At 40.9% G+C, this 13,513-nt stretch overlaps 4 protein-coding genes across 5 annotated transcripts; 2 read left to right on the top strand and 2 right to left on the bottom strand.

Moving 5' to 3' along the window:
• Positions 1–164: 164 nt before the first annotated feature.
• On the bottom strand, positions 165–6,217 carry LOC127749108 (protein furry-like). Its single transcript, XM_052265890.1, has 14 exons — positions 6,134–6,217; positions 5,596–5,718; positions 5,354–5,401; positions 4,829–5,098; positions 4,561–4,745; positions 4,282–4,475; positions 2,578–4,187; positions 2,199–2,491; positions 1,778–2,084; positions 1,502–1,691; positions 1,254–1,430; positions 963–1,136; positions 562–875; positions 165–472 (listed from the first exon to the last, which is right to left on the bottom strand). The coding sequence occupies exons 2-14, from the start codon at positions 5,639–5,641 to the stop codon at positions 165–167; spliced, it is 4,116 nt and encodes a 1,371-aa protein (XP_052121850.1). The 5' UTR covers positions 5,642–5,718; positions 6,134–6,217.
• A 311-nt stretch (positions 6,218–6,528) lies between these two features.
• Positions 6,529–7,643, top strand: LOC113218004 (copper homeostasis protein cutC homolog). The gene is made up of 3 exons (XM_026438129.2): positions 6,529–6,763; positions 6,844–7,144; positions 7,227–7,643. The coding sequence occupies exons 1-3, from the start codon at positions 6,641–6,643 to the stop codon at positions 7,529–7,531; spliced, it is 729 nt and encodes a 242-aa protein (XP_026293914.1). The 5' UTR covers positions 6,529–6,640; the 3' UTR covers positions 7,532–7,643.
• LOC113218001 (ankyrin repeat and SOCS box protein 3-like) lies at positions 7,540–10,033 on the bottom strand. Of its 2 annotated transcripts, none has more exons than XM_026438123.2 (3): positions 9,902–10,033; positions 9,528–9,738; positions 7,540–9,447 (listed from the first exon to the last, which is right to left on the bottom strand). In XM_026438123.2, exons 2-3 carry the CDS (start codon positions 9,692–9,694, stop codon positions 7,983–7,985), a joined length of 1,632 nt encoding a protein of 543 aa, XP_026293908.1. In that variant the 5' UTR covers positions 9,695–9,738; positions 9,902–10,033; the 3' UTR covers positions 7,540–7,982. The 2 variants fall into 2 exon arrangements, with proteins under 2 accessions (XP_026293908.1, XP_026293910.1); XM_026438125.2 differs by having other exon boundaries at positions 9,528–9,697; positions 9,902–10,023.
• A 607-nt stretch (positions 10,034–10,640) lies between these two features.
• On the top strand, positions 10,641–12,383 carry LOC113218003 (probable malonyl-CoA-acyl carrier protein transacylase, mitochondrial). Its single transcript, XM_026438128.2, has 3 exons — positions 10,641–11,445; positions 11,519–11,736; positions 11,838–12,383. Exons 1-3 carry the CDS (start codon positions 10,827–10,829, stop codon positions 12,231–12,233), a joined length of 1,233 nt encoding a protein of 410 aa, XP_026293913.1. The 5' UTR covers positions 10,641–10,826; the 3' UTR covers positions 12,234–12,383.
• The last annotated feature ends 1,130 nt before the right edge of the window (positions 12,384–13,513 follow it).

A 13,513-nucleotide genomic window follows, 5' to 3' on the forward strand; every position in this document is an offset into this window, starting at 1 on the left:
GCTTGGGTCGGCAGAGCAACAACGAGTACCTGCAGCTCCCGCTGCGCCGTAAAGCAGGCGGTGCCGATAAGATTAGAGGCGGGGCGGATCCGTCGCCGCTCCGCTCAGGGCGGGCGCCGCGGGGGTAGGCGAGCCCGGCGCGCGGCCGTGTCGCGCGGGCCGGCCTACCCTGCGGGGGCCCAGGGGCTCACCTTCTCGTCGTGCGAGGAGAGGAGCATGTCCAGCCAGGGGTACAGGGCGCCGTCCTCGGACAGGGCCTCCGGGTCGAAGCAGGGCCCGCAGCACAGCAGCGCGCTCATGGCCTGCAGGGCGGACAGCTGCAGCTCGGTGCAGGCCGCCGAGTCGTCCGGCTGAGCCTCCTGCTGCGCCTGGCCGACGCCGAGCGCGCGGCCGAAGCGTCCCGTCCAGCCGGTGAAGAGCGAGAAGAGGTTGCGCCGCAGGTCCCTCTTGAGCAGCGTATGGCACGTCTCCACTGGGGGGCGACGGACAATAGCAAAGTCACACATGGGGTACTTCAAGGGAGTCGCGGCAGACTAGGCTGCCAGCGGCAATGCTACTCACGAGAAAAGCTTTTTATCATCTTCCGGAGGAAATTGCAGAAGTGCAGCTTGACTGTCGATGGCAGGTCCTTCTCTGGTTCGCTCTCAAGGTAGATTCTAGCGCCCTCGATGTACTCGACGATGGTCGGGTGCAGAGACTGAGTGTCCCTCTCCAGCACACAAGAGCTCATGCCGAAGGTGCCGTGTTCAGCCACCAGCTCCAGGACGCGCACCACCTGCAGCCGGAGAGCGTCCCGTCGACGACGACGCCGCATGTTCTCCTGCTTTCGATCGACGGCCTCCCGGATGTACAGAACCAGCTCCTCCAACAGGTCCCTGTCGACCGGAGAAGAAAATTTGAGCTATATAGAATCTGCTGCGCAAAAATAAAAGTAAATAACAGCACAAACAATTAGGTCGTACTTGAGCGCGTCCACGTTGACTCTGCCGAGGGCCTGAACGGCCGCGTCCCGGACGTCAGCCGCCTCGCAACGCAGAAGTGGGACGACCAACTTGTACAGGCCGCTTGGCGACACCTGTGTGCTGGAGGGGGCCTTGCTGTCTCCACGCTCGTTAGTCAGGCTGTCTGGAGAGGAGCTGCGGAAAAAACTACACAAATGTAGACCTTTAATTGACGGACAGAGACAGGTAAAGAAGATAAACCACAACCAAGAAAGGAGGAGGAAACAGACTCCAGTAGTAAGAAAATCTTACCTCAGGCTCAAATCTGGAGAGGCACATCGAACGATAGGGCTGGGGATGGGAGGGACGACACGAAATGCAAATGCAACATAAGTTTTCCACACATGCATGTAAATGTCTCTCTCATTTACTGGCTTCTTTACTGTTACAGAACTTCTGAGCAAAGATGCACGGTTGTCACTGACAGGCCTGTACAAGTAAAGCATGATGAGAATTTGTACTTGACAAAGTTCAAAGGAAGTATCAAATTTAAAACTTACGTTGGATCAATTACAGTAAACAGAGAGTTAATTCTTGAAAACACTATAGGCCAAGAATGAATGACAGCAGTCGGACAACAAGACAGTACTCGATCTTTCTCTAAGAAGCCAAACAAACATGTTGTCCAAGGGTCGAATCCAGCCAAATTCAACTGGGAAGAGCTCTTGGTACTATTTTCATCCTGAAAACCTACACAACAGGAGAGAGAAGAAAACATTGATTAAACATTTTACAAACAATTTTCTCAAAATGGAAAAATAGATAAATGTTCTAACCTGCAGTCCAAACTGAGGAACTACGGTCAGCTATCCATTGCAAATCAATGGAAGAAATGGCTAATGCTGCAGACTTTTCAGCTGGAGGGAGAGAGCTGAGGCACTTCTCAAACACTACAGGGCAACATTTATCAATAACATCAATGACTGGTTGATCAGGACCTGCCGAACCCATTAACTTTAGCAAATGCTTCACTTCCCTGAGTATGTGCACCGAGAGTCTGCGAGGATATAACCTGCAGTGGCACAGCATAACTAAGGCTAATGCCTCCACCATGTGCAAGACATTTCCAACAGCTTCCACTTTCTGAAAGTAAAGTAATCACAATATGATCAAGTATTTTATCATTAAAACCATGTAATATAAAAGAAAAATTTGCAGTTCAATCCAGACAGTGAAAGAGGAAAAATATTAACATACCTGAACAGCATCCTGCAGTTTCTTTGGTTGAAGAATGTGGAATTCCCTTTCGCTAGCTGTGCTGCGGTCACTAATGGTACTTCTTTCACTACCTCGGTCACTGCTGGCTGCAGAGGGTGGATGCGTAGGAACAGGTTGAGAAGAATGTGCAACTGAAGTTCGCAATGTTGTGGTCCCGGGAACAACCAGTGCGTTTTTCCAGCTAGTAAGTAACTGCAAGAGCATTCTCAGGCCATTGTCTAGAAGTTGTGGAAATGTATCTTGCACATCCCTTGCAACAAACTGAGTGAATCCTAAGAGAGGAAAGACAATAAAGAAGACATTTGAAATTATCTTTGAAAAAAAATGAGAATTTTTAATCTAAGTTAGTGTAGCTTACCACAGATGACATCCTGCCTCCAGTCAGGGAAGTCAATGACTAAAGTCTGAAGACTTTGAAATGCAAGAACGCGTAACTCTTCATCCATATGAACAGTAAGTCTGGCAAGGAGATCTACAAGTTCAGCTCCAGTGATGCCATCAGGTATCAGTCTTGGTACAGCAGCAACACAAGTACGGAACAAATCAATGCGAGGCTTCCTTTCTCCAGTTATAAGCTCATCAGGCTCTTGACGAAGAAAGTAAGAGGAAAAGCTTGGGTTTGATGTGGCATGCGACTCCTTGTTGACATTTTGAACATTTGTTAACATCAGAGGGCGACCGTAGTGCACATCCAATGCACGTAATATATCTACAAAGACTCTCCGTACGTGAGGGAAGTAAGCATGCATTCCAATGCTTCGTGCAGTATCTTCTGTGAGCATTTTGTTAAGGAAAGTCTTCTTCACACGTAGAGTATTTCCGGATGGCATCACTCCCACAGTACGAGGCATAGGGGGCTCCCCTTCTTTTTGTTGAAGGCTATCAGCCACCACAAGAAAAGCTCGCAACCCAATGCTCATTCGTTCGGGAGTCAGGATTATTTTAATTGGACGTCCTACTGACAGCAAGTCAAACACAATCTCCCTCATAGCAAAGTCCAGCCTTTCTTGAGCAATGAATTGAATAATCTTCACAAAAATATTCAAAGGTGTATCTCGGGGCACAACTGCTTTTGATCCTTTTGGAAATAAAGAATTCACAATACTCTGCAATCGGGACTGAGTCGCTGTGTTACTTTCACACTTGATACGAATCATATACACCCACAGAAGACGATAGAGAGCTTCCAGAGCCACACGACACATTTTTGGGTCTTTATTTTTTAGGTGTGACAGACACATAGCAAGAAAATAATGCCAGTTTTGTAAAAAGAACTGCTTTTGACTGACACACAGCAAACAAGTGACCATAGGAAACAGTGGCAGCCGATGCTTATTTTTGGTACACATGTCCAATGTCTGAGGATAAAGCATTTCAACAAAATTCTTGAGGCATGGCACATTTACTTCATTTTTAACTGTTGCTGCAACTGGTACCAAAATTTCAACAAATAGGCCAGCTAATGCATGCTTCACATCTTTGTCCTTAACTTCCAAAAAGTACTGAGCACATTCTTGCATAAACTGGAAAGATGCTTCAAATTCCTCAATGGGCACCATCTTTACCCGAAAGAATTTCATGCCCATAAGTAAAGCTATAATGCTGTGTGTGGTAGACATACTGTGCTGAGGATTAGTGCTAGGCTCTTTGCTTCGCAATTCCTTCAATTCAGCCATAAAACGCTTACGAACAGAGGAAAATCTGGACTGAGCCAGGGCTCCAATAACCTCTGCGTAAAGATCAGCCACAATATGAATATTTGCAGCATTGGGGCTACTTTGTGATCCTTCACGATGTTTGAAATGTTTAAATGCAATATCTTCAATGTATTTTACAAGATCTTCATGACCAGGGTGAAATGGAAGTTGTCTGAGCACCTCAATAAGCATCAGACAAAATATGAACTCCACAGCTAGATCTCTGCGTTCTTGCTGCAAATCTGCTTCACTGCGCTCAGTTGACTCGGAGCTATAATTAAAAATAGGTTGAGTAAAAGTCAAAAGGAATATGTAAAATATATAAATTTATGTATTAAGTAATATCTACTTGAAAATTGAATTACCTTTTCCCTTTCTGGTCACTTTTCTTTTGTTCAATGGATACAGGATCTGAAACTCCCATTTGTCTTTCATACCAAGCAAAGAGAGCTCTAAGAATTGATGGCAGACAATGTTCAGCAACTGAGCCAAAAGCACTTAAGAGCTGATCAAATACTAAGTCTTCTCCACGCTGCAATGCTTTAGATAATAATCGTTCCTAAAGAGAAACAACATACAAGTTTGTAATTACCTTTTATTAAATCATGACCTGAAATTTGAATACAGTAGTTTAAAAAACCAACCGGAGGATCTGCCAAAACAGACTCAATTTTTTTCTCAGCCTGAATAGTGAACTCTGCAAACAATGTCCGCATCACAAACTCCCCAGGCCTTATATTTATATCAACATTTACACATGTTGGATAGGAAGAACGTTCCTTGTGGGCACCCCATGGCAACATAGTCCCTTCTTTAATGCTCGTGATTTCTGCAACATTGGTAATAGATAGAGCATGTCCTGTTCTGAATAAATATACTCTTGGTGTAATTTTTTTTTATTTTTAAGCTCACCAGGTAGAGCTCCAAATGCAGTCAATGGGGATGATTGTATGAGGAATCCTCGGTCCTGACGGTGAGCTTCAGGTGTGGCAGGAGCGGAGCTGACACCACTTGTGCCAGGATTATTTGGTGCACCAGGACTTAAACTAGCTCCTGTTTCAATGACAGAGTCAGAAACATTAAGGAGGCCACTTCCTTGTGATTGTAGTCTCTCACCAGATGAATTTTCAAATTGGACATCTGTCCCACTGGTTGAAGAAACCGTAACTTCAACCCCAGAGCCTGCAAAAGAAGTGGGGAAAACATGAAATGTGGTGAAGAATAAGGCTTGGACAAGGGGCCCACACGTAATTGGATAAAAGGTCCTCAACAGGTGACCATGGCAAGGCATACAGCACATGATCCTATTATGTCAAGACACTGCTGGAAAAATTGGGAGACTTTTCAGGTGAGTTTAAAACCAAAAGGAATGAAAAAGTACCCACATCAATATAGTAAACAAAGTTGATCTGGATAGAGGGCAAATTTAACACTTACCAGACGGATTATTGGTCTCCATGTTGTTCTCTTCTTGCTGCCTTACGCCTTTGAAAAATTGAAAATTGCAAGGTAAATCAGCAGAACTTTATAAAACTTAGAACAAAACATGTCAAAAGGAGGGCCAAAGGTTTCAATTTTTTTAAATGATGTATAGTGGAAATTAAAATATTCTAAGGTACTCCTTCTTGAAGAACAAAAACACTTGAAAAAATTAAATCACAACAACCAAAATACTTTACCATAAGATATGTTCTGCTCCTCTTCTTCACCTTCCTCTAAAAGCATTCTGTCATAGAATGTGATGAAAAATATTAAAGGTGATCAGCTCTCCTTCATATTACTGAATTCTGAATTCATACAAGCTGCAAATCAAAACATCCAATAAAAGTCAAGGTAAATGTAAAACAAATCAAACTGGAGTATTAAGAATTTGAATTTAAGATGGAAAAATTCCATATAACTGTAAAATTGTGTGGCTGGCCTACTACTTGATTTGTTTTTTTGAAACTGTACTGGTACAAATGAAAGCAACTAGGTAATGATAATTGATGATGAGATACATCAGGACTCGTCTTATTATATTCGGTTCTTTCTAAATATCAGCCTGGACATCATAATGGTAAATTTGTATTGGTTCTAATATATAGGTTATGCCGGGCTCGTGATAAACAATGGATTTTTATTTGCAAGTGGTGGGTGGAACGACTCTAAAAATTATAACAGTAGCAAATTCATGTGCCACAGCAATCTCTAATAAAAATTGAAATCAAATATTACCTTTCTTAAACGAATAACAGCTGATCAGACAATGTCATAACTGTTTAACATTTTGTTTTCACACCACTCAAGGAAAACACATCTGAATGCGTAGATTCATTCTCAAGGTGATTTACCAGTATATGAAAAACTAATCAGTACCGAATGAATAATTTTGTGAAGGGTGATGGAGGCTGGTAGTGAGAACATGGACTGACACGCATTGTTGGAAAGGTTTTCCAACTGTATAAACTCTTTCTATTCGTTTTTAAAGATTTGTCCTAAAACATATTTCACGGAAATCATTAAAACTTCCCCTGTCGCTAGCAACGGCAAACGTAAACAAAAATCACAATTTCTCATAAGAAAAGAAGTACAGCTATGAGAAATTAAATAGGCCTTTTCTGGTTTGACAGCTGTTGACACTGACAGATATGCGGTTCGGTCCGGTCCGGGTGACATCGACAACGATCAGTGGAGTGTTAGGAAATCTGTCAGGTCATCAAGGTTTTTTAACTTCCACTTAAAATGGAAGTTTGCGTGGATTCTGTGGAATCTGCAGTGAATGCCGTCAGAGGGGGAGCTGCGCGTTTGGAGTTGTGTTGTTGTCTGAGCGAAGGGGGCCTCACACCAACCCCTGGCTTATTGAAGGTATTGGCAGTTAAAAATTAATTAATTCATAAGACATCTAAACTGAAAGTCATATTTATCGGCTCCTTTTTCAATTTCAGGCTGTAACATCAGTTGTCAACAAGGCAGTTCCTGTATTTTGCATGCTGCGTATTCGAGGTGGTAATGACTTTCTGTACTCCCCGGCAGAAGTAGAAGCTATGAAGATGGATGCCCTACTCTTGAGAGCTATAGGGAAGGTTGATGGCTTTGTATTTGGTGCTCTGACCTCTAATGGAGACATTGACGTAAATGCTTGCCAGGCCATTCTCCAAGTTACAGCACCTCTTCCAGTAACGTTCCATCGTGCAATTGATGTGTGCCGTGATCCTCTTCTAGCTGTATCTCTAGCCGCTGAATTAGGTCTGTGACCAACATTACTTCTACCTCTGCTCTGTAATGTACTCGCCGTTTACCTCACAGGTTGATGTTTAATTGTTCCTAGGTTTTAAGAGGATCCTCACTAGTGGACAACAGGAAAGTGCTTTGAAAGGTGTAGCTCTTATCAAGAAAATGGTTGAAAAAGCTGAAGGTCAAATATCAATCATGGTTGGAGCGGGAGTGACCAAAGACAACGTAGCTTCAATTCTTCAGCAGACAGGTGCAAGGGAATATCATGGCTCAGCACGAAGTCATGCACAGTTAACAGATGATTCAACCAAACTCAGCATGGGCAAAGTATCCCCTTTAACTGACTCTGAGCAGGTGACCGAAACAATAAAAGCTGCCGAAAGGGTGCTTAATCAGTGAGTTAAAAATCCAGAAACATACGTACTATTTATTTTTTGTAAAACTATGTAACAAATATCTTAGGGTCTATAAATTTTCTTATTTACAAAAAAAGGCATCAAGTTGAAACAAATGTATTCTCTCTTACTTTTTCACATGAAATACTTATATTTTTATGACCTTAATTAAACTAAATCACAGTTCTAGGTGGAGCATTGTGCAAGTATAGTTAACTTTCTCTCTAAGCGATCACAGCTTCCATCATTTCCTCAGACGTACATATTCACTCTAATCACAGAAGTAAATAACAAAAGAAAGAAAAAGAAGAGAAAACATAAAGAAAACATCGGCAGTGTCTATGTCAGTACTAAATTGAAATAAACAATTACAAAATCTCAAAAACTGTAAAATGATATTAAAAAAAAAAAAAGGATCAGTCAAGAAAACTAGGTTCTAAATTCTGTTTTCTTGGTCAAACTTTAAAACGAATGAAATTCTTAATCAAATTTGGAATATTCAAAGACTCAATGCTTTGAAGAAATTCTTGAGTGTCCCTTGCATTATTCTTCAAACACAGCCTGACTTTCCTCCTGGTAATTGCCTGAAGAGTCGGAAAACTCTCCCGAAGACGAGGTAAAAAATTGAACCACATACAGTTTGATTTGTTTTGAACTAAAGTATTAACTTTAGCATCCAGGCCTGTAAAGTCATCCCCTAATGATGCTTCGGCCATTAGAAAATAGCAAAACATTGTTGATTTACCAGCAATGAAGTGTTCCAAAAGCTGATGGGGACATACTGCACTATTTGGAAGTAACGTTTTCAGAGCAGGGCCATTACATTTTAAACATGCTGCTAAAAGGGCGTCAGGTAATTTGTTGGTAGATATACTTCTGTAATCAACTTCTGCTCCTGTAGTTATTAAGCAATCCAATATCTCAAGTTGACCGACAGGGGGCTGTAGCAATGGATATAATAAAGCTGCTACTAATGGTGGTAATTCATTTCTCTTATCTATATTAACAGGAAAACCACAGTCTATTAACTTCTTTAGTATGACTATAGTGCGGTCACCATATTCAGACATTTTATCCATCAAGAGAAAGCTCATTGGTCCGCACTTGGTATATTTGGCATTTGGTTGCATATCTCTAAGTTTTCTTTGAAGAGGCCATATTTTGATTTCATGGGGAAGATTAGCCTCTAGTAAAATAGACAGGCAATCTTCGGACTCAGAATCAATTGCCATACAAAATAGAGACACAGTGCCAGCAGATGGACTGGCAGCCGCATTAAGAAGTGTGCTCTGACACAAAAGTGGCATTAGGAGTTGCACAATGTTAGTCCACCCACCATGTACAGCTAGTGTTATTGCCATGGAATAGTCCTTTGCATACAAATTTGGTTTAGCCCCATGAAGAAGCAAGAGTTTCACCATTTCAATGTTTCCTTTCTGACAAGCCATCATAAGAGGTGTGACTCCATCATAAGTCCTTCTATTAGGCTTTGCACCTGCTTTCATCAATATTTCAGCACATTGCAAAGAATCTTGTTGAACAGCTTCGAAGAGTGGGGTACAGGAAGAACTGTCACCCTGATTTACTTTGGCACCTATACTAAGTAGATATTGCAAAACATCTTGTTGCTTTCCTTCCACTGCTCGATGTAAAGGTGTTTGTTCATTGAGTTCTTCATGAACATTAATGTCACATCCATTACTGACGAGAAGTTTCACTATATCAAGAGAACCATTGAAACACGCTACATGTAACATGTAAGGCCGCATGACAGTTCTGCCTCCATGTTCTAAAAGAAGTTGAACAACAGGAAGACTTGCATTTGAAATAACGGCAAGCTCAGCAGCAGTCTCACCATTATGTGTCCGATTTTGTGCGTTTATACATGTTTTCTGAAGCAAAACTTTAACACTTTCCAACCTGCAAGCAAGAAAATACAACATTTGAGAAGGGTATTTTAATGGTTATAAATTGCTTTGAGATTAGCCAAAAGAAATTACTGATTGTTTGCTGCAGCAGCATGGAGAGGTGTCCACCCTCGATGATCAGATAAATTAGGGTCCTTGCCAGTGTCCAAGAGTTCTTGTAAGAGACTGAGATTTCCTGTGCTTGCAGCATTTATTAAAGGAGAGGGTGTGTACGCAAATAGATTATTCCATTCATTCATTTTCTGGAATAAAATGCAGAGCACATAGCAGTAAATATTCAGGCCTGTCAAGAAGTAAAATGAATTTTAGAATTGTTTATTGCTCTAGAACACATTGTCTTTCCTTAATAGTTTCAAAATTAAATTTTATTTTATTTTAAGATGTTGGGGAACCTATCAAACTGATAAAAGATAGATCAGAGAAATAATTACAGGGTCTTTACAAACCTTATTTCTGGTTTTTCACATAAGATTAGACAAAGTAAACAAGAAATTCTACAGAAACTTCTATCAGCTGGGCTGGAACTGTGATCTGAACAACAGTGTGAATGTGAATCTGACTTCGGCTGTATGTTCATGGACCGTTTTTATTTTCATACTGTGACCAGCTGTGACTCCTGTACCTGCGACCTGTACTATGTTTACGCCGTAGAACGCTGGCCCGGGCCAGCGCTAGCCCGGGCTGGCGGCGGTGCGTTTACCCCGTGTGGGCCAGCTGATGAAAAAGAGCGCGGTTTTCAAATCTCAACGATCAAACCAAGTATTTTAGGGTAAAATACTTCTCCCGGTACACGGTTTGCAAATCAGCGGGTGTAGAATATTTAACTGCTTACTACTCACATCATTTATCTATAGGATATACGTGATAGCAACAATTTTTGAAATATTTACAGTATCTTAGATATATCAAGGTATATTGAAGACGATAGTGAGAATTGAGGCTCTGGGTCGAATAGGGGATTTATTTCCTGTTGGGGTACGAAAGCCACACCGAAATGCCAAGTGCAATACACAAATATCGGGTATTTTAAAAGTCCAGCCGGAGATAGCCCGGGCGAAACGCGTTTACTCCGGGGCTAGACCAAGCAGAGCGGTGGAGGGGGGCAGGCTAGCGCGTGCCAGCGAGCGGCTAGCCATCGCTGGCCCCGCGCCGTTTACGCCGGGGCCAACTTCCCCCACCACCGACATAGCACGGGCTAGCCTCCGCGGTGTAAACATAGTACTGTGACCTGCGATTCATAACCTTTCTCATTCATGCGGCTTTTGACAAGAACGATAATGCTTTATGTTTACCACGGTGTTTACTCAGTGTTAAGTTTATAGACATTCATTCCATCTTTATAAAACATTGTTCTACTTTCATTTTAATAAGATGATACCTCCTAGGAGCTTTTGCCAGTTAAAATACTTAAAGACATGTATTCGTCATTTGCACTCATCTAAAGTATGTTCTGCAAGAAAAAGGAACAGTGGTGGTGGTGGTGGTGGTTTGGGTGGTCCAGATGAGCTTTCAGAGAAGACAGTGAAAGAGCTGTTAGACAACTCTACTGTAGGTAACCGACTTAAAGTAGAAGATCAGAAATGGCTGAAATCACCTTATGCTGAAGCCAATAAGAGGGACCAGGCCCAGAAAGCACTACGGCCAAAAGTTGATCCAGAAGAGACAACCATTATTCTTTTCCCTGGGCAAGGGGTCCAGCGTGTTGGCATGGGACAGAGGCTGCTAAACTTGCCTGTCGTGCGAGACATGTTTAAAGATGCAAAGGATATTCTAGGCTATGACTTATTAAAATTGTGCTTGAATGGGCCCCAGAATGAACTTGATCTTACCGTGTATTGTCAGCCAGCTATATATGTGACATCGTTAGCTGCTCTGCAGCTGATGATAGAGGAGCGTCAAATGTCTGTTGAAACCTGCGTTGCTACTGCTGGATTTAGCGTGGGTGAATACGCAGCCTTAGTGCTTGCAAATTCTATAACTTTTGAAGAAGGTATAAATAAGTTTGTTTGAAGTAAGTGGTAGACTATATAAACATGAACTTCAATTGTTAAATTATATTGTAGGTCTGAAATTGGTGAAGTATCGGGCAGAGGCCATGCAAAGAGCATCAGAAGAAGTCCAAGGGGGTATGATTACTACATTCCTAGATCCTGGAGCTAAACTTGGCACTATTCTAGATAGTGCTATTGAATACTGCAAAAGAAATGGCGTAGAGAAACCAGTTTGCTCTGTGGCTAACTTTATGTATGCCAACTGCAGAGTTATTGGGGGAAATATTGAGGTACGTACATTGTCAGTGTGATTTCTCTTTGTTTTTGTCTTAATTTTGTGCTTAAAAAAATATCTTAAAGTAACCTTTTTCAAAAACTGTGCATCTTCTAGGCTATACAATTTATTGAACAAAACAGCAAAGAATTAAAAATAAAAAGATGTAGAAGAATTCCTGTGTCAGGAGCATTTCATACTGAACTAATGCGTCCAGCTGCTGAAGAATTTGCTGAGCACCTTTGGAAGGCTAAATTTAAAGATCCAGAGATATCTGTCCATTCTAATGTTGATGGTATGGCCTACACTGATGGCAAAAGTATAAAGAGACAACTAATGAAGCAAATATATCGACCAGTTAAATGGGAGCAGACTCTCCGTATTCTGTATGATAGAGAACCAGGCTCAGGTTTCCCTCATACATTTGAAGTAGGTCCAGGGAAATCATTAACTAGTCTGTTAAGGTATGCAAATGCAAGTGCTGCAAAACATACAACTAATATTTTTTCATAGATTATCTAGCTAGTGTGCTGTATTTTTTCTCTTAGATTTACTTCATGACATGCTGTTGAATTTGAGATCTATGTCCACTGCTCATATGGCTCCCTTGAGTATTTTTATAATTTTGTGTTGTAAATAAAGAAGTATAAAACACATCAGAAATTGGAATTATTTAATTTTCCACTCATCTAGCCACAATTTTGAAATGATAGAACTACCATACAACATTACAACAAACCAAGATTCCTAGATACAATTTGGAGTAAAAAATGTAGTGGCTGGAGCTTGTGTAAGAATCAGAGTGGATGCTGTTTTTTTTTTTCTGTTTATTGATGATCTCATTTGCATGCAAGTTTTACTGCCTTGCAAATTACAGGAAGTCTCACACAAATAAGTTATGGTAGTGGATAACAACAAATCTGTTCAAATTACAGGACAAGAAAAGTAATTGCAGATCACATGTGGCCTAGTGATAGTTTTAACTACTACAGTACAAATTATGCCAGAATCAGAAAAGTCCACTAAAAAACCCAGGCGAAATTGAAAGTCATTTCATTTATTTTTGTCCATGTAGATATTCTTTCTACAGACAAAAAATATGTTTTAATGCTGTTCCAATTTCTTCTAACTCTTCTTCCTTGCAGGGCACTTTGACAAGAAGCATTCCTAACTGGAGCTGTTTTAGTCCCTAAGAATACTCCGGCAAAATTTTTTTATCACAGTATTTACAGCATTTTGATTTCTAGTGTTCGCAACACAATATTCAAATGTAGAACAAAATAAGGAAAACAGAAAGATGCAGTAAGACCACACTGACACCATAATTTACTGTTACTGTTCTTCATATTCACCATTTCTGTTCCTATAGAAAGGACAAGAATTTTCAATGACTCTTTTCTAGGTGGGTCACAAGGGCTCAGAAATTGCCAATTACATTTTAATAAAAAGCTCAGAATCGGTTGTTTTCTTAAAATTTTGAATTCAAATAATATGAAGTTTTAAATTGGAGAAATTATTGTTACCACAGTTCCTTGAAATGTAGCTCAGCAAACCTAATGTCCATTGTGGTTTAAAAGCAAAGCTCTTTTGGTACAATTTCAAAATAAAAATAAAATTTCAAGAACATTTAAGTTAATGGAGATCATTCACATAAGAATGAAGGAACAGGACAGATGGCATAACCCTGCATCATTTAGGCTGTACACTGCTTTTTGTTATCACATCACACTCAATTTGAATAGGCAACAAACAAGCTGCCGCAGAAAACAAATGTACACTGTTACAAAATTTCT

This window comes from Frankliniella occidentalis, unplaced genomic scaffold (genome assembly GCF_000697945.3).
Source record: "Frankliniella occidentalis isolate FOCC.00 unplaced genomic scaffold, Focc_3.1 Scaffold32, whole genome shotgun sequence".
Taxonomy (NCBI): Eukaryota; Metazoa; Arthropoda; class Insecta; order Thysanoptera; family Thripidae; genus Frankliniella; species Frankliniella occidentalis.

Bases quoted from the DNA above. Each gene is read 5' to 3' on its own strand.
- LOC127749108 (XM_052265890.1), bottom strand. From the start codon at position 5,641: ATGCTTTTAGAGGAAGGTGAAGAAGAGGAGCAGAACATATCTTATG. The intron at 5,402-5,595 runs GTAAAGTATTTT...AATTTTTCAAAG, and splicing joins GGAGCAGAACATATCTTATG to GCGTAAGGCAGCAAGAAGAG. The intron at 1,692-1,777 runs GTTAGAACATTT...CCTGTTGTGTAG, and splicing joins TTCCTCAGTTTGGACTGCAG to GTTTTCAGGATGAAAATAGT.
- LOC113218004 (XM_026438129.2), top strand. From the start codon at position 6,641: ATGGAAGTTTGCGTGGATTCTGTGGAATCTGCAGTGAATGCCGTCAGA. The intron at 6,764-6,843 runs GTATTGGCAGTT...TTTCAATTTCAG, and splicing joins CAACCCCTGGCTTATTGAAG to GCTGTAACATCAGTTGTCAA. The intron at 7,145-7,226 runs GTCTGTGACCAA...AATTGTTCCTAG, and splicing joins ATCTCTAGCCGCTGAATTAG to GTTTTAAGAGGATCCTCACT.
- LOC113218001 (XM_026438123.2), bottom strand. From the start codon at position 9,694: ATGAATGAATGGAATAATCTATTTGCGTACACACCCTCTCCTTTAATA. The intron at 9,448-9,527 runs GTAATTTCTTTT...TCTTGCTTGCAG, and splicing joins GCTGCTGCAGCAAACAATCA to GTTGGAAAGTGTTAAAGTTT.
- LOC113218003 (XM_026438128.2), top strand. From the start codon at position 10,827: ATGATACCTCCTAGGAGCTTTTGCCAGTTAAAATACTTAAAGACATGT. The intron at 11,446-11,518 runs GTATAAATAAGT...ATTATATTGTAG, and splicing joins TTCTATAACTTTTGAAGAAG to GTCTGAAATTGGTGAAGTAT. The intron at 11,737-11,837 runs GTACGTACATTG...TGCATCTTCTAG, and splicing joins TTATTGGGGGAAATATTGAG to GCTATACAATTTATTGAACA.